Below are 21,020 nucleotides of genomic sequence, written 5' to 3'. Positions count from 1 at the left end.
TGCTACCGTTCTCAGTAGGACCAATAGGATTGGAGTAGTTTTCATTCGCATTCAGCCCTGTCATGCCTAAAGGCGTTCACATAGTGTTGTAACCGACGCAGTGTCTCGTTCCCCTATCTCGGGGAACAAGGGTTACATATGTAACCCGAGACGTTTCTTTTAAACTGTGGCTGCATTACATTCTGGTCTATTGAGATTTCGGTCATTGCGATTTTTATTTTGCTCTTTTCTTCTGTAAGACTGACTCCAGAATCTGACTTTTATCACTGATGTTTTGGGTAAACTCCACCATAGCTCTGCTAGAAATATAATTACAGTGGAATTGTGTCTTGGGCAAAGTATCTGCTAAAATGAGAAAAATACACAAACGAAAAAATTGGCTCATGACGGAGGTGCATCCAAGGTATGTTGCCAGTAGCTTTTTTTTCTACAGTATTGTGCTTTAGGAAGATGGCTCCATTAAGCTTTTGCAATTTGACACATTGCAGCTTATTCTTTGAAAGGCTAATGACCTTAGCATTTTCCTTAACTGACCTTTGACATTGGTAGCTGTAAAACATTTAACATCAAAGTTGATGCTTAAAGTAATTGCTTGGGTGAATTCCCAAAAGCCCTTTAATCCCTGTGGCATCCTAGTTTTACCTTGTCATTTAATGCCACATACACCACATACTCAGATTGTGATTTTTGTATGGATTCCAAAAACATTAAGAAGCCACTAACATGCAGGAGCTTTAGTATGCAACAACATCATAAATGGCAGCAAGATCAAACTAAATTTAGTACTTTTATGCCTGTGTATTGAGTAGTAAATATGGAAGATTTTTTTTAAAACATCTATTGGGGTTTGTCGGTGCTACGGATAGAACTTCCGGCAGATAAAAAGGCAGTTTCGAAATTGTTTGCATGCAGCCATTTACCTCCATATGTAACAAAACCACAGAAAAGACTGCTGCTAATTACAACGCAGACATGTTTCAGTGCCTTGCAAATGTTTATATTTAGAGCCAGAGTCAGATTTTGCGTCCTCTCATTACACACTGACTGGGCGCATGCCTACAGCTTCCAGACAAATGTTGAGACTGCATGCCTTCTTTGGCTTTATTATTTGGAAGATTCCTCTGAATTTTCTTCCAACAAAGCCTGGCATGCTTGTTAATTTGAATGGTAAGCATATTTAAGTGACTAAACATAAAAAAATAGATGAATTACATAAAATAAACCACTCCCAGCACTGTGACATTCAGGTGTTGGACTAAAAAGTTACTGCTGTGACATTCTGATCGGTTTCCAAATTGAATGCCAATGCTACACCATTCCACCAAATTTTGGGAAAATCGGACCAGTAGTTTTTTGTTATCTTGCTGACAGACAAACCAATCGACAAATGAACAAAAGGGACAAACTGAACTAACATACATAACCTCCTTGAAGAAACTTAAAAAAAAGCAAGTTCAAAGAAGTTGTAAGGTGCATCTTGATGGATGGCGGTCATTTGAGTCCTGCATTTGGTTAGGTCAAGACCTCAAGGTAACACTTAAGGTGTCAGGAAAAGACAGAAGTTTACATGCCGATTCATATGTCCAGTGCAAGACCCCAATATTTCCCTAACCTTAATCAAGTGCTGTGAATACTTAAATTGTTGATGTTCTATTGCAAGAGTGGATAATCAAAGCAAATCAAGTGGAATATGTTGTCAGTAAACATTTTGCAGGTAGTTGTATCTGTGACACTTCTTTATGTCAATTAAAATGAACATAGATTGTGTGAGCTACAGCCAAATACTGTATTTCCACAGTATGCAACATGTTGCGACGTGTTTTACTCTGCTTGCTGTCAGATTGTCTTCACTGAGATTGATTTTGTGCACTGCCAGTGGGCTCATTCTACCCAGTACCAACTAATGATGCATTAGTGACTGACCAGTTTTTTCAAATTGAATTTTCTGAGCTGGCACATGTCCAGAACCAGCTGCCTGTATTCAGGAGGTCTCACCAAACAGCAGCCTGCATGCATTTGGCAGCCAGAAAGCAGTCCTACTTCATCCATCCAAATTCTCCAGGCCTTGGGAGTTGACAGGTTGGGTAATCAGTGTACACAAGCATAATCCCCATGGTCTCAAGACACCACACGATCAGATCTATCTCCATTTGTGTTTCTCCTTACCTCTCAGATTTTAAATATAAAAACGGACACACACACACAAAGTTTGGAACCACCTTCTCATTCAATGGGTTTTTTTTATTTTCATGACTATTTATATTGTAGAATTTCACTTAAGGCATCGAAACTATGAATGAACATGTATGGAATTATGTACTTAAAAACTTGTGAATTACTGAAAACATGTCTTATATTCTTGTTTCTTCAAGGTAGCCACCCTTTGCTATGATTACTGCTTTGCACACTCTTGGCATTCTCTTGATGAGCTTCAAGAGGTAGTCACCTGAAATGGTTTCCCAACAGTCTTGAAGGAGTTCCCAGAGATGCTTAGCACTTGTTGGCCCTTTTGACTTCACTCTGCGGTCCAGCTCTCCCCAAACCATCAACTGGGTTCAGGTCCGGTGACTGGAGGCGCAGCACTCCATCACTCTCCTTCTTGTTAAAATAGCCCTTAAACAGCCTGGAGGTGTGTGGGGTCATTGTGCTGTTGAAAAATAAATGATGGTCCAACTAAACGCAAACCGGATGGGATAGCATGTCGCTGCAGGATGTTGTGGTAGTATGTCTTCAGTATGTCTTCAATTTGGAATGAATCCCCAACAGTGTCACCAACAAAGCACTCCCACACCATCACACCTCCTCTTTCATGCTTCACGATGTGAACCAGGCCTATAGAATCCATCCGGTCAACTTTTCTTTCATCGCACAAAGACACGATTGGAACCAAAGATCTCAAACTTTGACTCATCAGACCAAAGCACAGATTTCCACTGGTCTAATGTCCATACTTTGTGTTTCTTGGCCCAAACAAATCTCTTCTGCTTGTTTGCTCTTGTTAGCAGTGGTTTAGCAGCTGCTATTTGCCCATGAAGGCTTGATTTGCGCAGTCTCCTCTTAACAGTAGTTCTAGAGAGGTGTCTGCTGATGGACCTCTGTGTGTTATTAATCTGGTCTCTAATCTGAGCTGCTATTAACTTGCAATTTCTGAGGCTGGTGACTCAGATGAACTTATCCTCAGCAGCAGAGGTGACTCTTGGTTTTCCTTTCCTGGAGTAGTCCTCATGTGAGCCAGTTTTTTTGTAGCACTTGATGGTTTTTGCAACTGCACTTGGGGACACATTCAAAGTTTTCGCAATTTTCCGGACAGACTGACCTTCATTTCTTAAAGATAGATAGATAGATAGCCTTTATTATTATTAGACTCATGGTCCATAAAATACAACAGCAACAACAGAAAACATACAGATACACAAGACAGACACCAATTAAATAAGACAGCTATACCAGTAATCCCATAAGGGGGACTGGTATCGCAAAGCACTGAACCTCGGGTCAATCAGATGTGAAATGACAGAGTTACAAGAAGAATTCAAGCAACCGATACATTTATACATCAAATTCCTCAGTAAAGCGGAGAAAGTAATAACTCCTGCTTGACAAAACAATTCACTTGCACTACACCACCTGGGTTTCCTAAGTAGAATGCGCAAACAGTCATTATAAGCGACCCGCAGCTTATTGTAGCTCGCCTTTTTAAACTTGACCCACAAGGGGGCAGTGTAAAACGCAGTACAATATGCTTTAAAGAGGTTTATCTTGACACTAACAGAACACCAGGAAAACGTCCTGGCAAGTATGTTAGCCTGCATATATAACATGCGACGCTGCCTATACATGTCCTCATCATCTGACATTGGATCTGTTATAATGTGACCCAAATACTTAATTTTGCATCCAACAGTTAGCACATGCCCCTCAAGATGGAAAGATGGAAAAATTGGGTCCTTATCCTCTTTCACTCTACAGATCATAACAAGACTCTTTTTGCCATTATATTTCACGTCATATTCAACCCCATAATTGGAACATATATTTTACAGCTCTTGAAACCCTGCACTGCTAGGAGAGACAACAGCCAAGTCATCTGCATACATGAGATGGTTCACTAGTATGTTACCCATCATGCATCCTGTCTTACACTGTCTAAGCTGGTCAGACAGGTCATCCATGTAAGTATTAAAGAGGGCCGGTGATAATATATTATTAAAGTAATGATGGCCACTTGTTTCTCTTTACTTAGCTGATTGGTTGCAATAATATGAATTCTAACAGTTGTCCAATAGGGATGTCGGCTGTGTATCAACCCAACTTCTGCACAACACAACGATGGTCCCAACTCTATTAATAATCCAAGAAATTCCACTAATTAACCCTGACAAGGCACACCTGTAAAGTGAAAACCATTTCAGGTGACTCCCTCATGAAGCTCATTTAGAGAACACCAAGGTTTTGCAGCACTATCAAAAAAGCTAAGGGTAGCTACTTTTATATAGAATATAAGACGTGTTTTGAGGTATTTCCCACACTTTTTCGTTTGTTCATAGTTTTCATTTATAGTTTTGATGCTTTCAGTGATAATCTAACATGTAAAGAGACATGAAAATAAAGTAAATGCATTGAATGACAAGGTGTGTCCAATCCTTGGCTTGTACGAATATATATATATATATGAGAAAAAATAATCACCTTGCGAGAGAAAAAAACATCCACAATTATGCATGCCGCATAGTGTCAGACCGTGAATATAGAAACCATGTGTCGATATGTGTGAGGCCAGCTGCACCACTACTCCTGGGTGGAAAATACATATACCAGCTGTAATTATTTATCTTGCTGATACTCCTTTCCAAATGGTAGCACTTTACATTCCACCAAGGTAATAAGAGGGTAATAGTGGGATAACAGTGTGACTATGCAATCTGACTAGCAGCTAAACACCTTCCACCATCAAGCACTGGACACTCAGTTTATTTGACTTACAAAGAGTGAAAGGGTTACTTAGATGTTAATGACTCACAGACATTATACAATGATAATTATATCAAATGTAAGATGAAAAAAAAGGAAATGAGTAATGTATTGTTGTACAGTGTGCGTAGCATGACCTATATTGCTTATCTAAATAAACTAAAATATACTTACATGTGGCGCAATCCAAGATAAGTGGTAAACAAGCTTACTGAAGCGTACCTTCTAATATGAGCTATCAATCATCATTAAAACTATACATATTGCACATCAAACTTTCTGACAATAATCAACAGAGATATCAGAACAGTATGTCAGAATCTATTTCACACACCGAGAATGCTAACAAAAGGCATGTAACATCAAAGATTTAAGCAGATAATATGGAGAGACAACACAGAAGCTTCCTGTGCAACACTGGCAAGGAAGCTGAGGTGATCAACTAACGTCGCTTTTCCATGCCCAGCTGATTTGAGTTTGAGCTAAACAGTGAAAAACGTCAAATGTGTTACAAATAAAAAGCTGTACATATAAATGGCAATAAAACAAAACCTAAAAGTTTGAAGTCCTCACTAGTTCGACATTACACAATCAATGCAACGTCTACAACAGAGAGAATCTAGAGACATCCAACTGTGTGACTCAGCATCCAGACAGCATGACTATCAGCAATTTCATTGTCAGTGCAACTCAGGGATCTCCTTAAAAAACACTTTAGAAAATGTCAGCGTCTCCCCATCAAATGTGGCTAAGTGTTCCATTCGCTGCCTATTTACAGCAGCTCTCAAGCCCGCTGAAGGCACAGTCAAATCCAATCTAATGGGTTGGCCCACTACCAAAGTATGAGGCTTTAAACAAGCTCTCAATCCAAAATTGACAGGTCTTTTGATACATAGATAGATAAACATCTGAAAACTTCTGATAACTTATGCCGTCATGTTTAGTGCAGAATTGTGTTCATTGCCTTTTGAAAATGTTGGAGGTGGAGATTGTGTACCTTATAAAAGTGTGTTTCCTGTTATAGCTAATTGTAATAGTTAAATAACTGGGTTCTTTTTTTTACTGAATGATCTAATGTAGGATTTGTGCAATTGAGAAATATAATTATATTTTTCACTTATGTGTTTTTTTTATTTATATATATATATACACATATATATACACACACACACACACACACACACACACATACACACACACACACAATTTGCCTAAAATATACCGTAAACAATCACATATATAAAAATGTAACAAAAGCACACAGCAACAATAACATAAAAAAATATTCTAAATAGCACAAATCTTTAATCACACAAATGTAAAAACACACTGAAGAGAATCTAATTACACTACTGCACTAAGAACAGAAAACTAAAAACTGACCTTTCTGGCCTTCCTTAAAGCAAAATCATCAATGATGTTATCATCTGAAATCAGCAGCTCTGAGTGATTGATACTGACGAAAAGGCCAGTGACCTCAGGTATGACTTGATCAACTTAAGTTTTGAAAAGCTCCTTTCTGTTTGAGCCACAGTGACTGGCAGAGTAAGTACAATCCTGAGAGCAGTCAAAACGTTGGGGTAGATCTCCGATAGATCCTCATCATGCATAAAAGTGATAAGCTCATGGTCCCACGTTCCCCCACTTGTCTGGACCGTTCCATTTGAGAGACCAAACTTACAGTAGGTGCCGATTTGTTTTCCTCCATGGTTGCTCACGTCAGCCACTACACAAACACACGTCTATCAACTCGATAATAAAGCCGTAAAGTAGGCTCTTTCAATTCAGGATAGGAGATGAAAAGTTTAAATGACACATAACCGCAATCAGCTTTGTGGGTGCTCAGTATTAGCTCCCCCCTCCCCTTTCTACACAGCTTCTCTGTGCACAACACCTTCTCAGCAAAGAGTGGCCAAAATTTGCCAGTTCCCCACAAGGTAAAATGCTAGATAATACAGTAGTTTTTTTTTTTAAATGCTCGTGCCACCCCCCACGTGTCACGAAAAACCGCTGCCCCGGGCAGCTGCCCGCGTTGCTCATGCCAAAAGAAAACACTAATGCCAACGTTTCACTTCCTGTCTGCCAACAGTGAACAATGTTTGTTTTATTGTCATTACGAAGGTGATCGTACTGAAGTTTGACTTGGCAAACTTCTATATGAAAACAAGACCATGACCTTTCCTTCAACCAAGTGGTGTGGATGCCTAAATATAACCCGTATCATGCAGTATTTGTAAGGAGTGGATATTGTATTGCAATAGCACATATTAACAAACCTAATTCAATGGTATCAACATGTTGCAACTTGGCAGAACTGGAAGACTTTTTTTAAGTAAGAATGGGCGAAGATACCTCAAACAAGAATTAAAAGACTCTTGGCTGACTACGAGAAGCGTTTACAAGCTGTGATACTTGCCAAAGGGGGCAGTACAAGGTAATAACTCTGCAGGGCGCCCAAACTTTTGCAGATGCCATTTTTTTGTTTTGTCATTTTGAAAGTGTAAATGATGGAAATAAAATCTAAAAATCTATTCAAATGTCTTATCTGCCATTTGATGCCTTTGAGATTTTTCCAATTTTTCTTGGCTTTTTTTACGCACATTAATACAAAGTTTAACCTGGGGTGCCCAAGTTTTGTCAAACTGAATGTAAAGCCATAAGTCTCAATGTGTTTTAAAACCAGCAAAGACTTTATATAGACTCAAACCAAAAGGACACGATGTTCGCTACTGTGATTGTCTAAGCTGCTGCCCACCTCAATCTATCACAGGGCTGCCTATGGCTCCCAGGAGGCCTGTGTAGTGTGCAGCCCCCGCACCGCCTTCCACCCCTTTTTCCTCCGCCGCCATCACCACCCTGCTGTAAGTGACAGGCATCCAGTTCCGCCTGACTGGAGCCTCTATCTCGTAACCCTCAAGGACAACTAACAGGACATATTCTCATCAAGTCATCTCTCCCATTCCCACGGCTGCCTCCTCCATAGATGCAAACTCTCTCCCCCACAGTACAACCTGCGACCCACTCACCTGTAACATCTACGTGACCTTTGCTTAATGTCCTCGGGTGCCCCACCACAAACCGCTCACACGAGCAACCCTGCTTGAAGCTTCACATTCACTCTTCCCTGTGCGTTTGAAACCATCTAGGTGGAGGTTGTTAAGATCCACTTCCGACAGAAACCTTGAATAGAGGAAATAAATAATGAGTTGTATGTGAAAGCTTTCGCACAGATCACCTCACACTTCTGAGCTTGAATGTTTTTTTACGATGTGGAGATGTAAATTCTTTATCTCATACTGTACAAAAACTGAGGCATTTTGTGTTGTGAGAAAGGACCTTCTCAAGGGGGATATTGGACAAGGCAGTTTTTCAAATAAATACAAGACTTGATTGGCAGTATTGTTTCTTGAGTATTTCAGTACAGCGCCAGCTTGTTTGCAATGTAACCTTCAAGTGTTCAAATAGCTTACATTGTTCAGTTTTGCAACATAACAATAACATCCAAAGACATCATTGCAATGTTGCTGCTGCTTTGACGTCTTATAAACAGCGGTTATAAACTCTGCTCTTATTGCTACGGGTTGTTTTTGCATTTTGACGTGCTCTTAGAAGTTGCTCCAATGGTCGGACAACAGGGAGTGGATGCAGAACTTCAGATTAGAGTCTGTTGTGGATAACCGCATTTGGAAACTTAAGAAGAAAGTTATCATGTGGACAAGAAACTTTTCAAAATTTCTAGAATGTCAAATCCCAGAAATCATGAAATGTGATTTCAGAGAGCTTTGCAGTCTTCCATAGAATGGTCACATTCATTAACTAAGACAGTTTCTTCTGAAATTGTGTTTTTAGCCAAGAGTAGAGATGATATACTTGAAAATAGTTTTATGAAGAAATTTGTGGAGTGAATATAAAATTAGTCCTAACCACATATATACTGTATGTAGTTAAAGCTGTACCAATTGTATCACCAATCACATTAGCAGTGGAAAAATAACAACACCACATATACATATCAATTCATTATGCAGTTCCCCTCACCTCTATGAAGCGTTTTAGCATGTTGTGGTTTATGGTTTTAGGTTTTACAGTCTCCAACTTCAGTTTTAGTTAGTTTTGCAGAAGCAGCAGTTTTCAGCCCCAAAAAAAAGCTCTAAAAACCCACTGCACATTCACTTAGCACTAAACTGCAGACAGACAATTAGCAACTAGTTGGTGAACAGAGTGGAGCATTTAGCAGCTTAAGAGTCAGCTATTTCTACCATGAGTTTCTTTTTTTTTTTAAAGAGCTAAAAAAGGAGAGTTAATATTAGACTTACACATCTGCCAGATGTGTAAATTGTTTGCAACACATTTGCAAACAACTTTACAGAGGTGATAATATGATAATGTGTCAATGTTCCCAAGAGGCCAAACAAAAATGACTAATGTTTAAAGTTTAAAACTGTTTGCATGTTAATAATGTTGTATTTGTTGATATACATCTTTCTTGAAACCCTAAGTAATTCATTTGCAGGTATTGATTAGGTGTGATCTATCTGATCGATCGAATAATCATTTGGGTAAATTGAGTGAATCTTCAGCTGATACAATGCTCTTTAAGGCTTTACATTTTTATGATTGGTTAGGCACGAAAGTTCAGTAGACTAACCGCAAAATCTTAACTCAAGCCCCACCTACCATCTTCTTTGGGGCTTTCCACAGCACATCATGGGCATCGCCACTGAATGGAGCATGCTCTGTTGTCGCAGACTGTATAGTTCAGTCATACGTTACAATTACTGGTTCAAGCATAGTTACGTGACATCAGCTGACTCATCCAATCATATCCATATACAGTTATTATAGAATGTGTATATAGTATTACAGATTTAACTGTGTAACCGTTTGATAAGACATTTCCTTGACACAAGTGTCTGTGAATGAGCTAGTAAGAGAACTTTGAGTTTAGCTCTAGTCATAACTAGATGCCTGGTGTATTTTCAAGTAAAGATCCTGCCTACTGCAGCTTTAATGTCACCGCAGTTTCAAATGCATTAAGTCTTTGTGACCAAAGTAGTCATATAGCAGCCTTTCAGAGTCTTTGTACAGAGAGTGTAACATTAATTGGAGCTTTTCCTAGTGCTGGCCTTTTATCTGCCTGTTCAGTGTCATAGAGAAAGCTAATTAACTTTCACACTATTTTTAAGGCTTTGGAGCCAAGTGACAGTTTGTGAATTGTTATTTTGAAATGGTACAAGATGAGTAAATTATGCGAAACAAGCCCTCTTTAAATCTCCCATTGCATATTTTGAAACATAAATGTGCGATGTAAATAATGAGTCCGCACAAAAACAAATTATAACAATCCTCGTCAGTACAGTGAGCCAAAATATTGTGCTGTGTTCCAAAATCTTCCCCTTATTGCAGCATAAATAACACTGCAAGTTACCGCTGTACTGAAGAACCTAAAAGTATCAAAAGAAGCAATACAGAGGCTATTCATTTCTATTTTCAGAATGCCAATTATGGTGCACAGCAGCAGCTTTGGATATTGAACCAGTTGAAGTCAAACTGTTGTAATACATTATTATCTATTTCAACCTGGTGCAGTGGGGAGATTCTCACCGCTGGATTTTCATCAAAAGTGATAGCCTGCTGAAAATGTAATTCACCATTTTAGTATAAATCAATAAGCCTCCAGAATCTATTCCCCCATTCCACCTTTATGTTAATATAAAAGAAATGCTCAAATAGAACTTTAATTCACCACACAGACTTTCAGACTGTTTAATGGCCCCAATTTATCCATAACTGCTCAATTGACACTTACATTTTAAGCCCGTCTTAATTTGGCTTCTCCTGACGATTTTAAGTTCTACTTCTTTTTGGAACCAAGGCTACTGTGACCCATATTAATGGAGATGTATAGGCTAGAGCCATTCTAACAGTGATCTTCTATTAATTATATCCCATTTGGTCATTACTACTCTGTTCTCCCACCAGAAAAAAAAGTAGTCATCACTGTATGTGATGCAGTTTATTTAAATGTCTTGGGTCCTGCACTTAAGCAAGCACACACAAAACATGTTAAATACTGAACATGTGAAAGAGTGCAAAGTGAAAGCTAATTTAGTTTTAGAGCAATAGAGGACATTCAGATGTTTCTGATGAGGGATATTAATCCTGATGGACTCTCATCCGAGTGTAATCATTAACCATGCGTCTCATTGGCGAGGCTCTGATTTGCCACTGAGAGAGATGAAGATGAACTCAGCAATATATTTCTCATCATAACACAACCCTCACATAAATATTAATAGCATATTTTCAGCTGGTGGGCATGAATCATTTTTCAGACAGGGAATTTTTTAAGAGCCATCCATGCATGTCCAAGAACAGTACATAAGCAAACAGTTGTGATAAACAACATTGCTTTAGGGAAACAGTGAAGAGAAGGCTTTAACTGTACCAGAGATTCAAAGGACTTCATTTCACTTACTTCGGGCTCCCATCAAAATATTTTCTTATTTTCCATTACAACTCGTCAACACAAATATTTTAATTGCACAAGTGATTGTTATCACTGATGTTATCAATGTATTTGAGACAGACATTTTAAAGATACCCTGTCAATTCTTTAGCTGCTTTGATGTTTGAGATCATGGATGTTGCTTGTGCAACTGGCTAATACAGGGGGTTAAAGGAAATATCCAGGCTTTGATACTGTTAAGCTACTATAATCAATATTTCATAAGTACTGTTAAAGGGCCCTTTTATAGTGACAAACCCACAGATAATTAGCGTGTGTTTAAGCAGCTTTCTGCTCGTTTTGGTTTGAGAGTCCACAACTTGCTGCCCATCAACCTCGTTTCCAGCAGCATGCATCTATTTGTTTTTTATGTTTTTTTAGCAAAATGAAATCTGATACAGCCGCTGTACCTGCCCAGCACCAAACAGCAGAATACATTTAATTTAACTGCTGGATGTGAAAACAGACTACTTGTCCATAAATACTTAAGTGAAAGTATGTCAACACAGTTTGCTAGTCACTTGTGTTGCAAAAAGTTGCCTCAAAGAAAACTATAAGTGTGGTTAATGTTTTATGTTTACGTAAATTTAAGAAAGCAGGTTTAGAGAAAACTGAGTTTAACCCTGAGATGAGGGAAACAGATTTCTGTTTTCAGAAACGGAAGTTAATCAAAGCAGGCAGAGAGAGAGAGAGAGAGAGAGAGAGAGAAAAAAAAAACAGAGAGAGAGAGAGAGAGAGAGAATACTCTCCAGCCCGTATCAGAAAGAGAAGTAACTTAACCTCAGAGTCAGTCAGAGCCTCGAGTTTCTCTCAGTCTCCTCCCTCTGACACAGAGCACTTTCATTTATTCAGTCTGTATCAGGCGCATTTTTTTGTAGTTTGTTATCTGCATGAATAAAAAAACAGTGGTTTATTAACCGTTAGGCAGATTATAACTATAACTAGTTAGGTAACGTAAGACTATAAAGCGTTTATTCTGAACATGGCATTTCCTTTTGTCAACGATCCTGTTGATGAAGAAGCTGTGTTACTTTGTGGAGAGTTAAACATACTGCAAGCAGGGAGATGATATTGAGGCCCCGACTAGAGATGCATTTTAATTTCCAGATAAATACCTATTGGAGCGGTATGGTTTTTCTTCCCAGTCTATCAGTTATGTAGCCTATAACCTTTTCCTTCATATCGCTAAGGTCACCCATCACGGACCATTCTTTGTGTCGCATTATGTTTTTTTGCAGACGCCAGTTTTCTTTACAAAAACGTTTAAAATTGGTTTACTAATATGCTCTGCATCAACAATGTTGTAGAGTTCACTGGACACAAACCAGTAAGAGACATTTAAAATAAATAAATTATAGAAAAATCATAATTCTGTTAATGATGGTGCTGGGATGCTGTGGATCGGCCTATACGACAGCGTGTTCCAGGTCCTCCCAATAGGAAATTGAGGAAAACTGAGTTTTCTGTTTTCAGAAAGGGAGGTTAATCTAATCTGTGAACCTAGTAGATTACATTTTTGCCCGCAGGATTGCACCTAAACGAAATGATAGGTGTAGCCTACTACCATTCCAGTTTTCACCAGTAATATTATAGGTTACCGGTTATCAATTATAAAAATAAACTGTGTTAGAGCTTACGCATTGACTCGAGCAGCAATTTTCTCCCACACCAATTCTTGTTATTTGACTGCAGCCGCTGTGATGCATTTTTAACGAAATATGTGTTCAAACTTGCTGTATGTGCACGAGTATATATGCGACACAAGTCTGCGCCAGGGTGAATCGTAGGACCATGGCTCCATTCATGCTGCCTTTTTATTATGGTGTTGAGTTGATTGAACCAACTCAAATCAGCTGTTCTGGATCCGACAACTCAGTTTCTCATATTAGGGTAAATCAAGATTAGTGTGAGACTCAGTTTGTAAAACCTCCTTCCTGAAACGGACCACAGATCAATTTAAACCACTAAAATAATCTTCAAATGTGGGCAGCTATTCAAGAGTCTGGACAGGCCTTTCTTATATTCAGCGCAGAGTCATTAAATAATGAAAAATTGTGATTTATTTTGGTGGACTCTAAGAAACTGGCCTTCTTGTTATGTTATACTTTGTTACAAAATGATGACATAGCCAATGATAAATAAACCAAAGACAAAGTAGTATAAGGCATAAGGTTCTTTGTGTCATTGCAGGTGTACGACCACCAGTACAAAGCTGTGTTGGATGGCGTAGAGAGAGACGCTATGATGGAGATCGACCCAGGACAGCGCATGGAGATCTTCAGAATGGGGAACGGCAGCGAGGAGGTGCTTGAGGTGCACGACTTCAAAAATGTAAGTGAAAAGGTTAAACAAAGCCATGTAAGCTCTTCTATTGCTCAAAACCTAAATGCTGTAATTGTGTATTCTCTTCAGTGAAGGAAGTGTCGGGATTGACAGCACATGGTTCACTTCCTGCCCTTTAAATAAAGAGGCGGTTGACAGCATTTATCTTTTGTTGAAATCGTATTTTCTTCTTCAACAATATTTTCCCCGCTTTTGTCACTTTGTGAAAACAGGTGTGACAAACCATTGAAACATCCGAGAAACAAAATAATGGAAATTATACTCAGTGAGGTGTACAGAGGGATGAGAAATTATTTTAAAAGATACTAAATCAGTAACTGTACTCCTTGGGTTGATGTGTTTGAGTGCACACGCAGCAGCCCAGAAAGTAAGTATTTTACCAACAGTTTTCGTCCTGCTAATTTTATATAGAAACTTCTTTGCACTGCAGAGACAAAACACCATTAAAAAGCCCATCTCTATTTGTTTCTCACACCTTTTTCAACTGCAATTTTGTCTCCAGCAGACCTCATTAACTTTCCTTTTATTCCTAAATCCTTTCGAGTGTTACACATGCTGCACCTCAGAAAATGGAAGCTTGCTGTTTGACTGGTTAATGGATGCTCTTATTCTCCCACCATTATTTACTTTGAAATGTTGGGTTGCAAGGCAGAACGTTACAGAATGCTACTCACCCCAAACAAAAACCTACACTGAGTTATTGTTTGTTACAATGGTCTGTAAATCTAAAATGATGGAAACCTAGCACATCGCCGGAAAACTTTAACCTGTGCAATCAATCTCTCCATTTCTCTCTACCTCACCAAGCACAAGTATATGTGTGTCCCACTTACCCACAGACACATGCCTGTTGCTTGTTCCACTTTCTGTTAGTGAAGCACAGCCCCTGAGGAGATTTATTTGATTCAGTGCTCCACCATGGAAGACTAAGAAACAAGCAAATGTGCAAAGTAATTCAAACCCAATTGTGATTTTTTTTATAAAAGGGAAGGAAACCCACCAAAACATAATGGGTTGCAGTAAGTGGTAGCTTGTGTGCTGATAGAATAGATTTTATTAATACAAAAAAAAAAAAGGATGTTGTTACACAGACCAAAAAAAAAAAAAAAATCTCCATTGAGCCTGAAGGCTGTGTAAGGAATGGAAAATGAGGGGATTATGCCACCAGGTCCATCGACCGCAGGCAAAATCCATTCGCTATTGTTCCGGACCAATACTATTCATTTAAACAGGGAAAAACATGGAAAAAGGGAGATCCTGAGAGAAAAATCGCCAGGGTAAATGTTAAAAAACCCTTATCAAGAACATTTATTTGAAGTAAACAAAAGCACATTTGGAGTTCAACTTGTTCTGAAATTGTAGTTCAATAAAATGACAACTGCTAAATAAAATGAAAACTACTGTAGATGCATGGCTTTAAATTGACACCCACCAGCCCACCAAACGCATCTAAAAATTAACTTTGGTCATAAAGTTACGAGCCAGTGTGGCCAGTGAGGAAGAACCAAATAATTCTACATCTGTTTGAATCTGCAGTTTGATTCTTTGTTGCCAAATTGGTGTCTTTTCCACCAAGAACTTAGGGCGGTTTTGTGTGTGTTTTGCTTTTAAATTAGCTACATGAAAGGCATGCTATAGTTAGTTTGTACCATAGACTGTGTAAAAAGAAGTGGACGTAGCTACCGTGACATCACAGATTGGTTTGTGGACTGAAAATGACGGTGCGCTAGACTAAAAACTAAAGAGGAAAACCTTGATGCTTTAATGTATCACCTAGCCAACTTTTGCTTTCCATCTGAATGTACCGCTAACGCTGCAGTGACACAGAGCCTGTACAAGTTAATGCTAGCTAGCTTGGTAGACAAGGTGCAACAAAACAAGATATTTTCACGAGAGCAAAATGTTACAATTTACTACCATGAAGTGAAAACACAGTGAAAGGGTCAAAGTCCCGGAAACGAAAACACATACAGTACAACACCCAGAAACAAGTTTACGGTATATTATGTCCTCAATGTGTGTAAACATTCATCCAACATCTATACCTGTTCCTTAGCAGGATTGCAGACATCCTCTTGCCTATAACTCACACTGGGTAAGAGGCAGGTTCCATCACAGGGCTAACACCAATAGGCTACTACAGACATACAGGATAACACTATCATACCCACAATTACACCTGCTGGCAGCTTTGAAGCCACAATTAACCTACTCTGTGTTTTTGGACTACGGGAGGAAACCAGAGGACTCAAAGCTTTCTTGGTGGACTGCACCAGTGTGTCACCTTGTTTGTAAAAACTGTGGACAAAACATTTTGTATCTACTAGATCAGTTGTCTGCTTCAACACACACATTACAGCCACTGGCCTCTCAGCACAGATATTGCCTCTTACACCAGATTCAGTTAAGGTGAATTCACAGTGCAGCAGTTGTCAGTCATTGTTTTCGTTGCTTACCTTCAGATGGCATCTTGCCTGAAGCTTCAACAAATATCCATATAACACTACAGATGTTGGAAGAAACAGCTGGTGACTGCAGCCAATCTGTAATTAATATTAATGTGATAGGCTTTGATTCTCAATGTATTTGGTTTTCTTTTTCTTTTTTTACTACGTTGCTCTAATATATTCCCTACAGTTTAGCTGGTAACCTCACACACAAAAAATATATATAATATGACTTTATTTTAGCCATTTCATATATTTTCATTTTAAATCTCAGTGTTGCTAAATGTACTACTGATGCAGGCCCTTTGTTTAAAAACATTGTTTAAATAAGTTACTAACAATTACTGAAGCCTGGGTTATTTATTTTGCCTTTCTGTTGATCTTTACTCCAAAATCCATTTATAAATGGATTTTGTAATATAAATGGATTTTTTTACCCACCCACCCAACACATGAAAGGTTTGTATAACCTGAGCTTCATTTCTAACTAGCTTGTTTAATGTGTGTCATCAATTTGCATGTTATGAGTTACATTCATATTGAGCTTCTTTGTCCAACTTGTAATGTTTCAATAACCATGCAACATCATTCACCATACAACTTAAACAATTTGTAATCTCTAATTAACCAGTCCGACCGTTAAGCTTAATCACATGCATTTTGTTTACCTGACTGAAGCTCAACATACACTGTACTGGTCAAAGTATGTGGATACCTGAAATTTCATCTAGTTTGTTATAGTTGTAAATCATGTAAATCCAAAACCATGGAGCTTACCAAAAGTATCCAAATATGTGAACAGAAGAATCTGGGGGGAAACGTGTGGGGTGAACATGCTCTTCACACTAGGACTAATAGGGAACAGGTGAGCAGGTGGGCGGGGAAGGTCAGGTGATGGGATTGTCAGGAAAGGTGGGGAGGGAGTGAGTGACTTTAAGTGGGAGTCATGTGACTGGGACAGGTGGGAAGGTCTGAGGGCATCTAGTGGACAGGTAGCGAAATGAAGGGGTTCTGGGGAAGTGGGAATGAACAGAGGGAGGCAGACACTGTGACACTGTAAATAGTTCACTGGCTAGTTTTACAAGTAGGCTATTTTCTGAATTCTCTGTGGAGGTAAAAACTAAGAATTCACTCAAAGCCTCGTACCACTTTAACAAATATCCCTTAAACAGTCAACAAAATAAACATGTATTATGACTCTGAGTACAGGTAATCATTGTGGTTATTATCCGCTAGAATAAAAACTAGCAAGCTGACAAAAACTTAACAAGTTCACAAATAACTAATGATATACCACAAAAAATAACAAGATAGCAAAAGAAAGATAACAAAGTCTTTACATGGTTTAAAGAAATATTATGATTTGATGTGTTTATTGATTCATTACATACAATTATTTTTGTTAAAAATACTACTAATAATAAAAATAAATATGAAATAACAGTAAATAAAAATATCCCCCAAAAAATTGTCAGTCACAAGCAACTGTATGAAATCTACTTATGAAGGTGTATACTGGTTTGTGTCTCTTTCAGATCCCCTTTAGCCATGAGGATGTGGTGGTCAGAGGGGAATAATAAAAAAGAAGCTGTACACTGCACTGCATCCTTTTTTCTTAGAGACAATCATAAGGAAGCAACAAAAATCCCCTCCAGCGTTTCATCCAACCAAAGATTCTTTGGAGCATTTTTGAAAATCCGGGACTGCAGGGAAACAACTGATGATGTTGAGAATAGCCTACGGTTTTATTACATCCGGCTCAGATATTGGCGCTTCGCTGTGATTTCCAGATGTTGTTGAAATGGCTATTGCCAAAATACATTGATTTAAAAATGACTTATGCAATTTGTGAGAAAGTTTATAATAATAATAATAACAATATTAATAATAATAATGTATACTTTTTTAATCCCGCAAGGGGAAATAACAATATACACTCTGTTGTTATTACACATTACACACAGGCCTGAATTACACACACATGCTCAGTACCTAAACATACACTAATGAAGAGATGTCAGAGTGAAGGGGGTTCCTATGTAGCTAAACATAAAGTTACACACTAATCATATGTAATGTGTTACATTTGCGGTATTTCTATGTTATAAAAAAAAAAGTTGCGATATTTAATGTAGATTTTACACATCAACCCATTTTTATTCTATGGTTTAAAGCACAAATATTTGGATCGTGAACTGTTTGGAGAGTAAAAAAATGATGTTGATAATAAAAAAAAACATAAAATAAACTAACACTTGGGCACCTGTGTAGCTCACCTGGGAGAGCGGGCGGCCATATGCAGAGGCTCAGTCCCCGACACACAGGCTCAGGAATTGAGTCTCACCTACAGCCAGTTTGTTGCATGTCTTCCCCCTCTCTCTTCCCCTTTCCTGTCTACGGCTGTCCTGTCTGTTCAAAGCTAAAATGTCCAAAATATTATTAAAAAAAACTAATACCTGATGACATGACTTTACTTCTGTATTCACATGAGCTGAATGATGCATGCAGTTAAATGTTCACTATCCTCTTGAATAGATGAGCATCTCTCACATGGATGCACCAATAGATATGTTATCATTGTGTGTTTGATCGCTTTTCCATTTTTCATCCCTGTGTTAATGTGTCTTCATTTTCTGATTGACCAACCCCAGTAATCATTGTATCTCATCACAACATTGCTCCTCATCTTCTGCTGCAGCTCACCAATACAAAAGACCCAAATTAAACAGGCTCATCACAATAAAGCCTGGCATAAACAGTATGTTTTTCTGCTTGAGACCATTATTGCCCCATCCTTTTTCCGCACGGATGAAATTACACGCAGAAGATTATGACAGACATCACTTTGTATCATATCATGTGTGGCTGGTATCTGGTTTTCAGAGTGACAGCGCCACAGAAAATGTAGAAAAGCACCCACATGGTCAAGTTAACCGATTCAAAGGAGATGTCATAGCAATCACCATGTTACTGTAATTAAACGTAGATTGAATCAAGTCCATTTTCATGGTACCGCTCATACAATTTTCAGTTGATACAATTCTAAAGCAGCCGTGGCAGATGTAGATCCTGCCGTCTGTTCTAATACAGTGTGCTGAATGAGCAGCTCTGCAGAAAATAAATGGGATACAATCTGAGATACTGAGAGTCTTTCCGACTTATTCCGGCTGAATATCTTAACACATAATGGCAGCGAGAGAGAATTAACTGATCTTTCTTGCTTATTGAGGTTCTATGCGTCAGACTGAATAGAGCTACAGTCTACATGGTGGAGGATCATCAGTGGAGCTGAAGGGTGACTCCACACTTGACTGCCCAGATAAAGATAGTGTCAGGGACCTATGACTGCCTAATTCAATGGGGGCAATCTCTGTAGAAAACACTTCATTCTCAACAATGTCACTTTACTCTCCTGTGCTGCTGCTATTCGCTATGAAGTATTATACATCCACAGAGGAACACCCCCACCTTTTTACTTCCATTTAGCCAGAAAGCACAAGCTGTGTTACGAGGGCCAGGCAGTCATCAATTTTATACCATGCTTAAAAAAAAGATCACATCTCTTCTCACTCATTAGGTTTTAACTTCTTTGACTTTTTTAAGAGCTTTGATTATCGGCAAAAGGCTGAGCATTTTAAAACAATCGCCCCAGTGCTTGTGGGATATCCACATCACAGAAAGCTAATGAATGATACATCTGAATTTCTGAGAATCCCTTCATTTCTTTTTCTTTTTTCAAAGGGAATCACTGGGATCCGGTTTGCCAAACATCAGAGGTGCTACATCAGGACCCAAACTAAGAAACTACCCACAGTGGCAGAGGTGGAGGCTGAGGACACAGAGTTACTGGTATGCCTCCTCCCTCGTCTGTCTGTACCGCAGACTTTCTGTAGTCCTACATAGGCTGTTATACATATTGTTGGGAGATAACCAGAGTTGAGCTGTGTGAGCACCACACAAATCCTCTTTCTGTCCATCTTATCCTATCTCCCTCACCCCTCTCACTGAAGAGTAAACTTTGGTTTGTGGTGCCTGTGAAACTGTCAGAAAGCTGTCCACAACCCCATAGCATCTTTGTTGCTCACATCAAATGGTTTTAGCTGTCAATCTTGAGCCAATGTTCATTTTTAATCATTACTTCCAAAGGCTCTACCCAAATAGCCTAAAGGAGAAGGGTGCAGGAGAGGTCTGAGTGAGAGGTAAGCCATTAAAATGGTATTTCTTAAAAGAAGCTTTCTTTGTAAAATTCACGACTCTCTCTCTCCAAGTTTAGAGTGATTCTCTGGATTCTAGTTGTATATGTGAACTTCAGCAAAAGGAATGGATGAAATTCAATCAATCAAAATTCTCAATTTTTCAGTGTCACAGTGCAATTCACTGAGTGGGACGTATGTTCAAAGAGAAAATCCCTCTCTCAAATGTCTCTACTGCTGGCATGCTCTCATTTACATTTCACATCGTAGCTGGGAAGAAGTTGCTGGCAAATATCTGACGCTGTTCACTCACGGCTTCATTTTAAAAACAGAATAAGCAAAACCCAGTCTCATTTTTAACTTGAAGAACACAAGCTGTTACACCCCAAAACTAAAATAATGTTTTGTTTTTCCTCTCATCTTAGTAATGTCTGATCCACGCTTACAGATACTAATTGCCCAGGCACCACCATATGTCCATGCCATTCCTGTCTTCTTTTGTGCACTGTGAAGCCTAATTGGCTTAATGCATTGTTTCAAAGCAAATCATCTAAGGCC

At 38.7% G+C, this 21,020-nt stretch overlaps 1 protein-coding gene and 1 long non-coding RNA gene across 3 annotated transcripts in view; one reads left to right on the top strand and one right to left on the bottom strand.

The window, feature by feature from the left end:
* LOC117951999 overlaps positions 1-16,373 on the bottom strand; it is a 156,558-nt gene extending 140,185 nt beyond the window's left edge. Inside the window, exon 1 of the long non-coding RNA XR_004658294.1 lies at positions 16,279-16,373. This is a non-coding gene — a long non-coding RNA (uncharacterized LOC117951999). The remainder of the gene's footprint in view (positions 1-16,278) is intronic.
* The window catches only part of tnmd (tenomodulin), a 47,371-nt gene that overhangs the window by 15,049 nt on the left and 11,302 nt on the right, over positions 1-21,020 (top strand). For both annotated transcript variants that reach the window (XM_034884038.1, XM_034884039.1), the window contains 2 exons: positions 13,670-13,810; positions 20,011-20,118. In XM_034884038.1, coding sequence (XP_034739929.1) covers positions 13,670-13,810; positions 20,011-20,118 — 249 coding nt within the window. The remainder of the gene's footprint in view (positions 1-13,669; positions 13,811-20,010; positions 20,119-21,020) is intronic.

The sequence above is a fragment of the Etheostoma cragini genome, chromosome 10 (genome assembly GCF_013103735.1).
Source record: "Etheostoma cragini isolate CJK2018 chromosome 10, CSU_Ecrag_1.0, whole genome shotgun sequence".
Taxonomy (NCBI): Eukaryota; Metazoa; Chordata; class Actinopteri; order Perciformes; family Percidae; genus Etheostoma; species Etheostoma cragini.
Note: the sequence above shows the minus strand (reverse complement) of the source record. Positions and strands in the feature narration are given on the sequence as shown.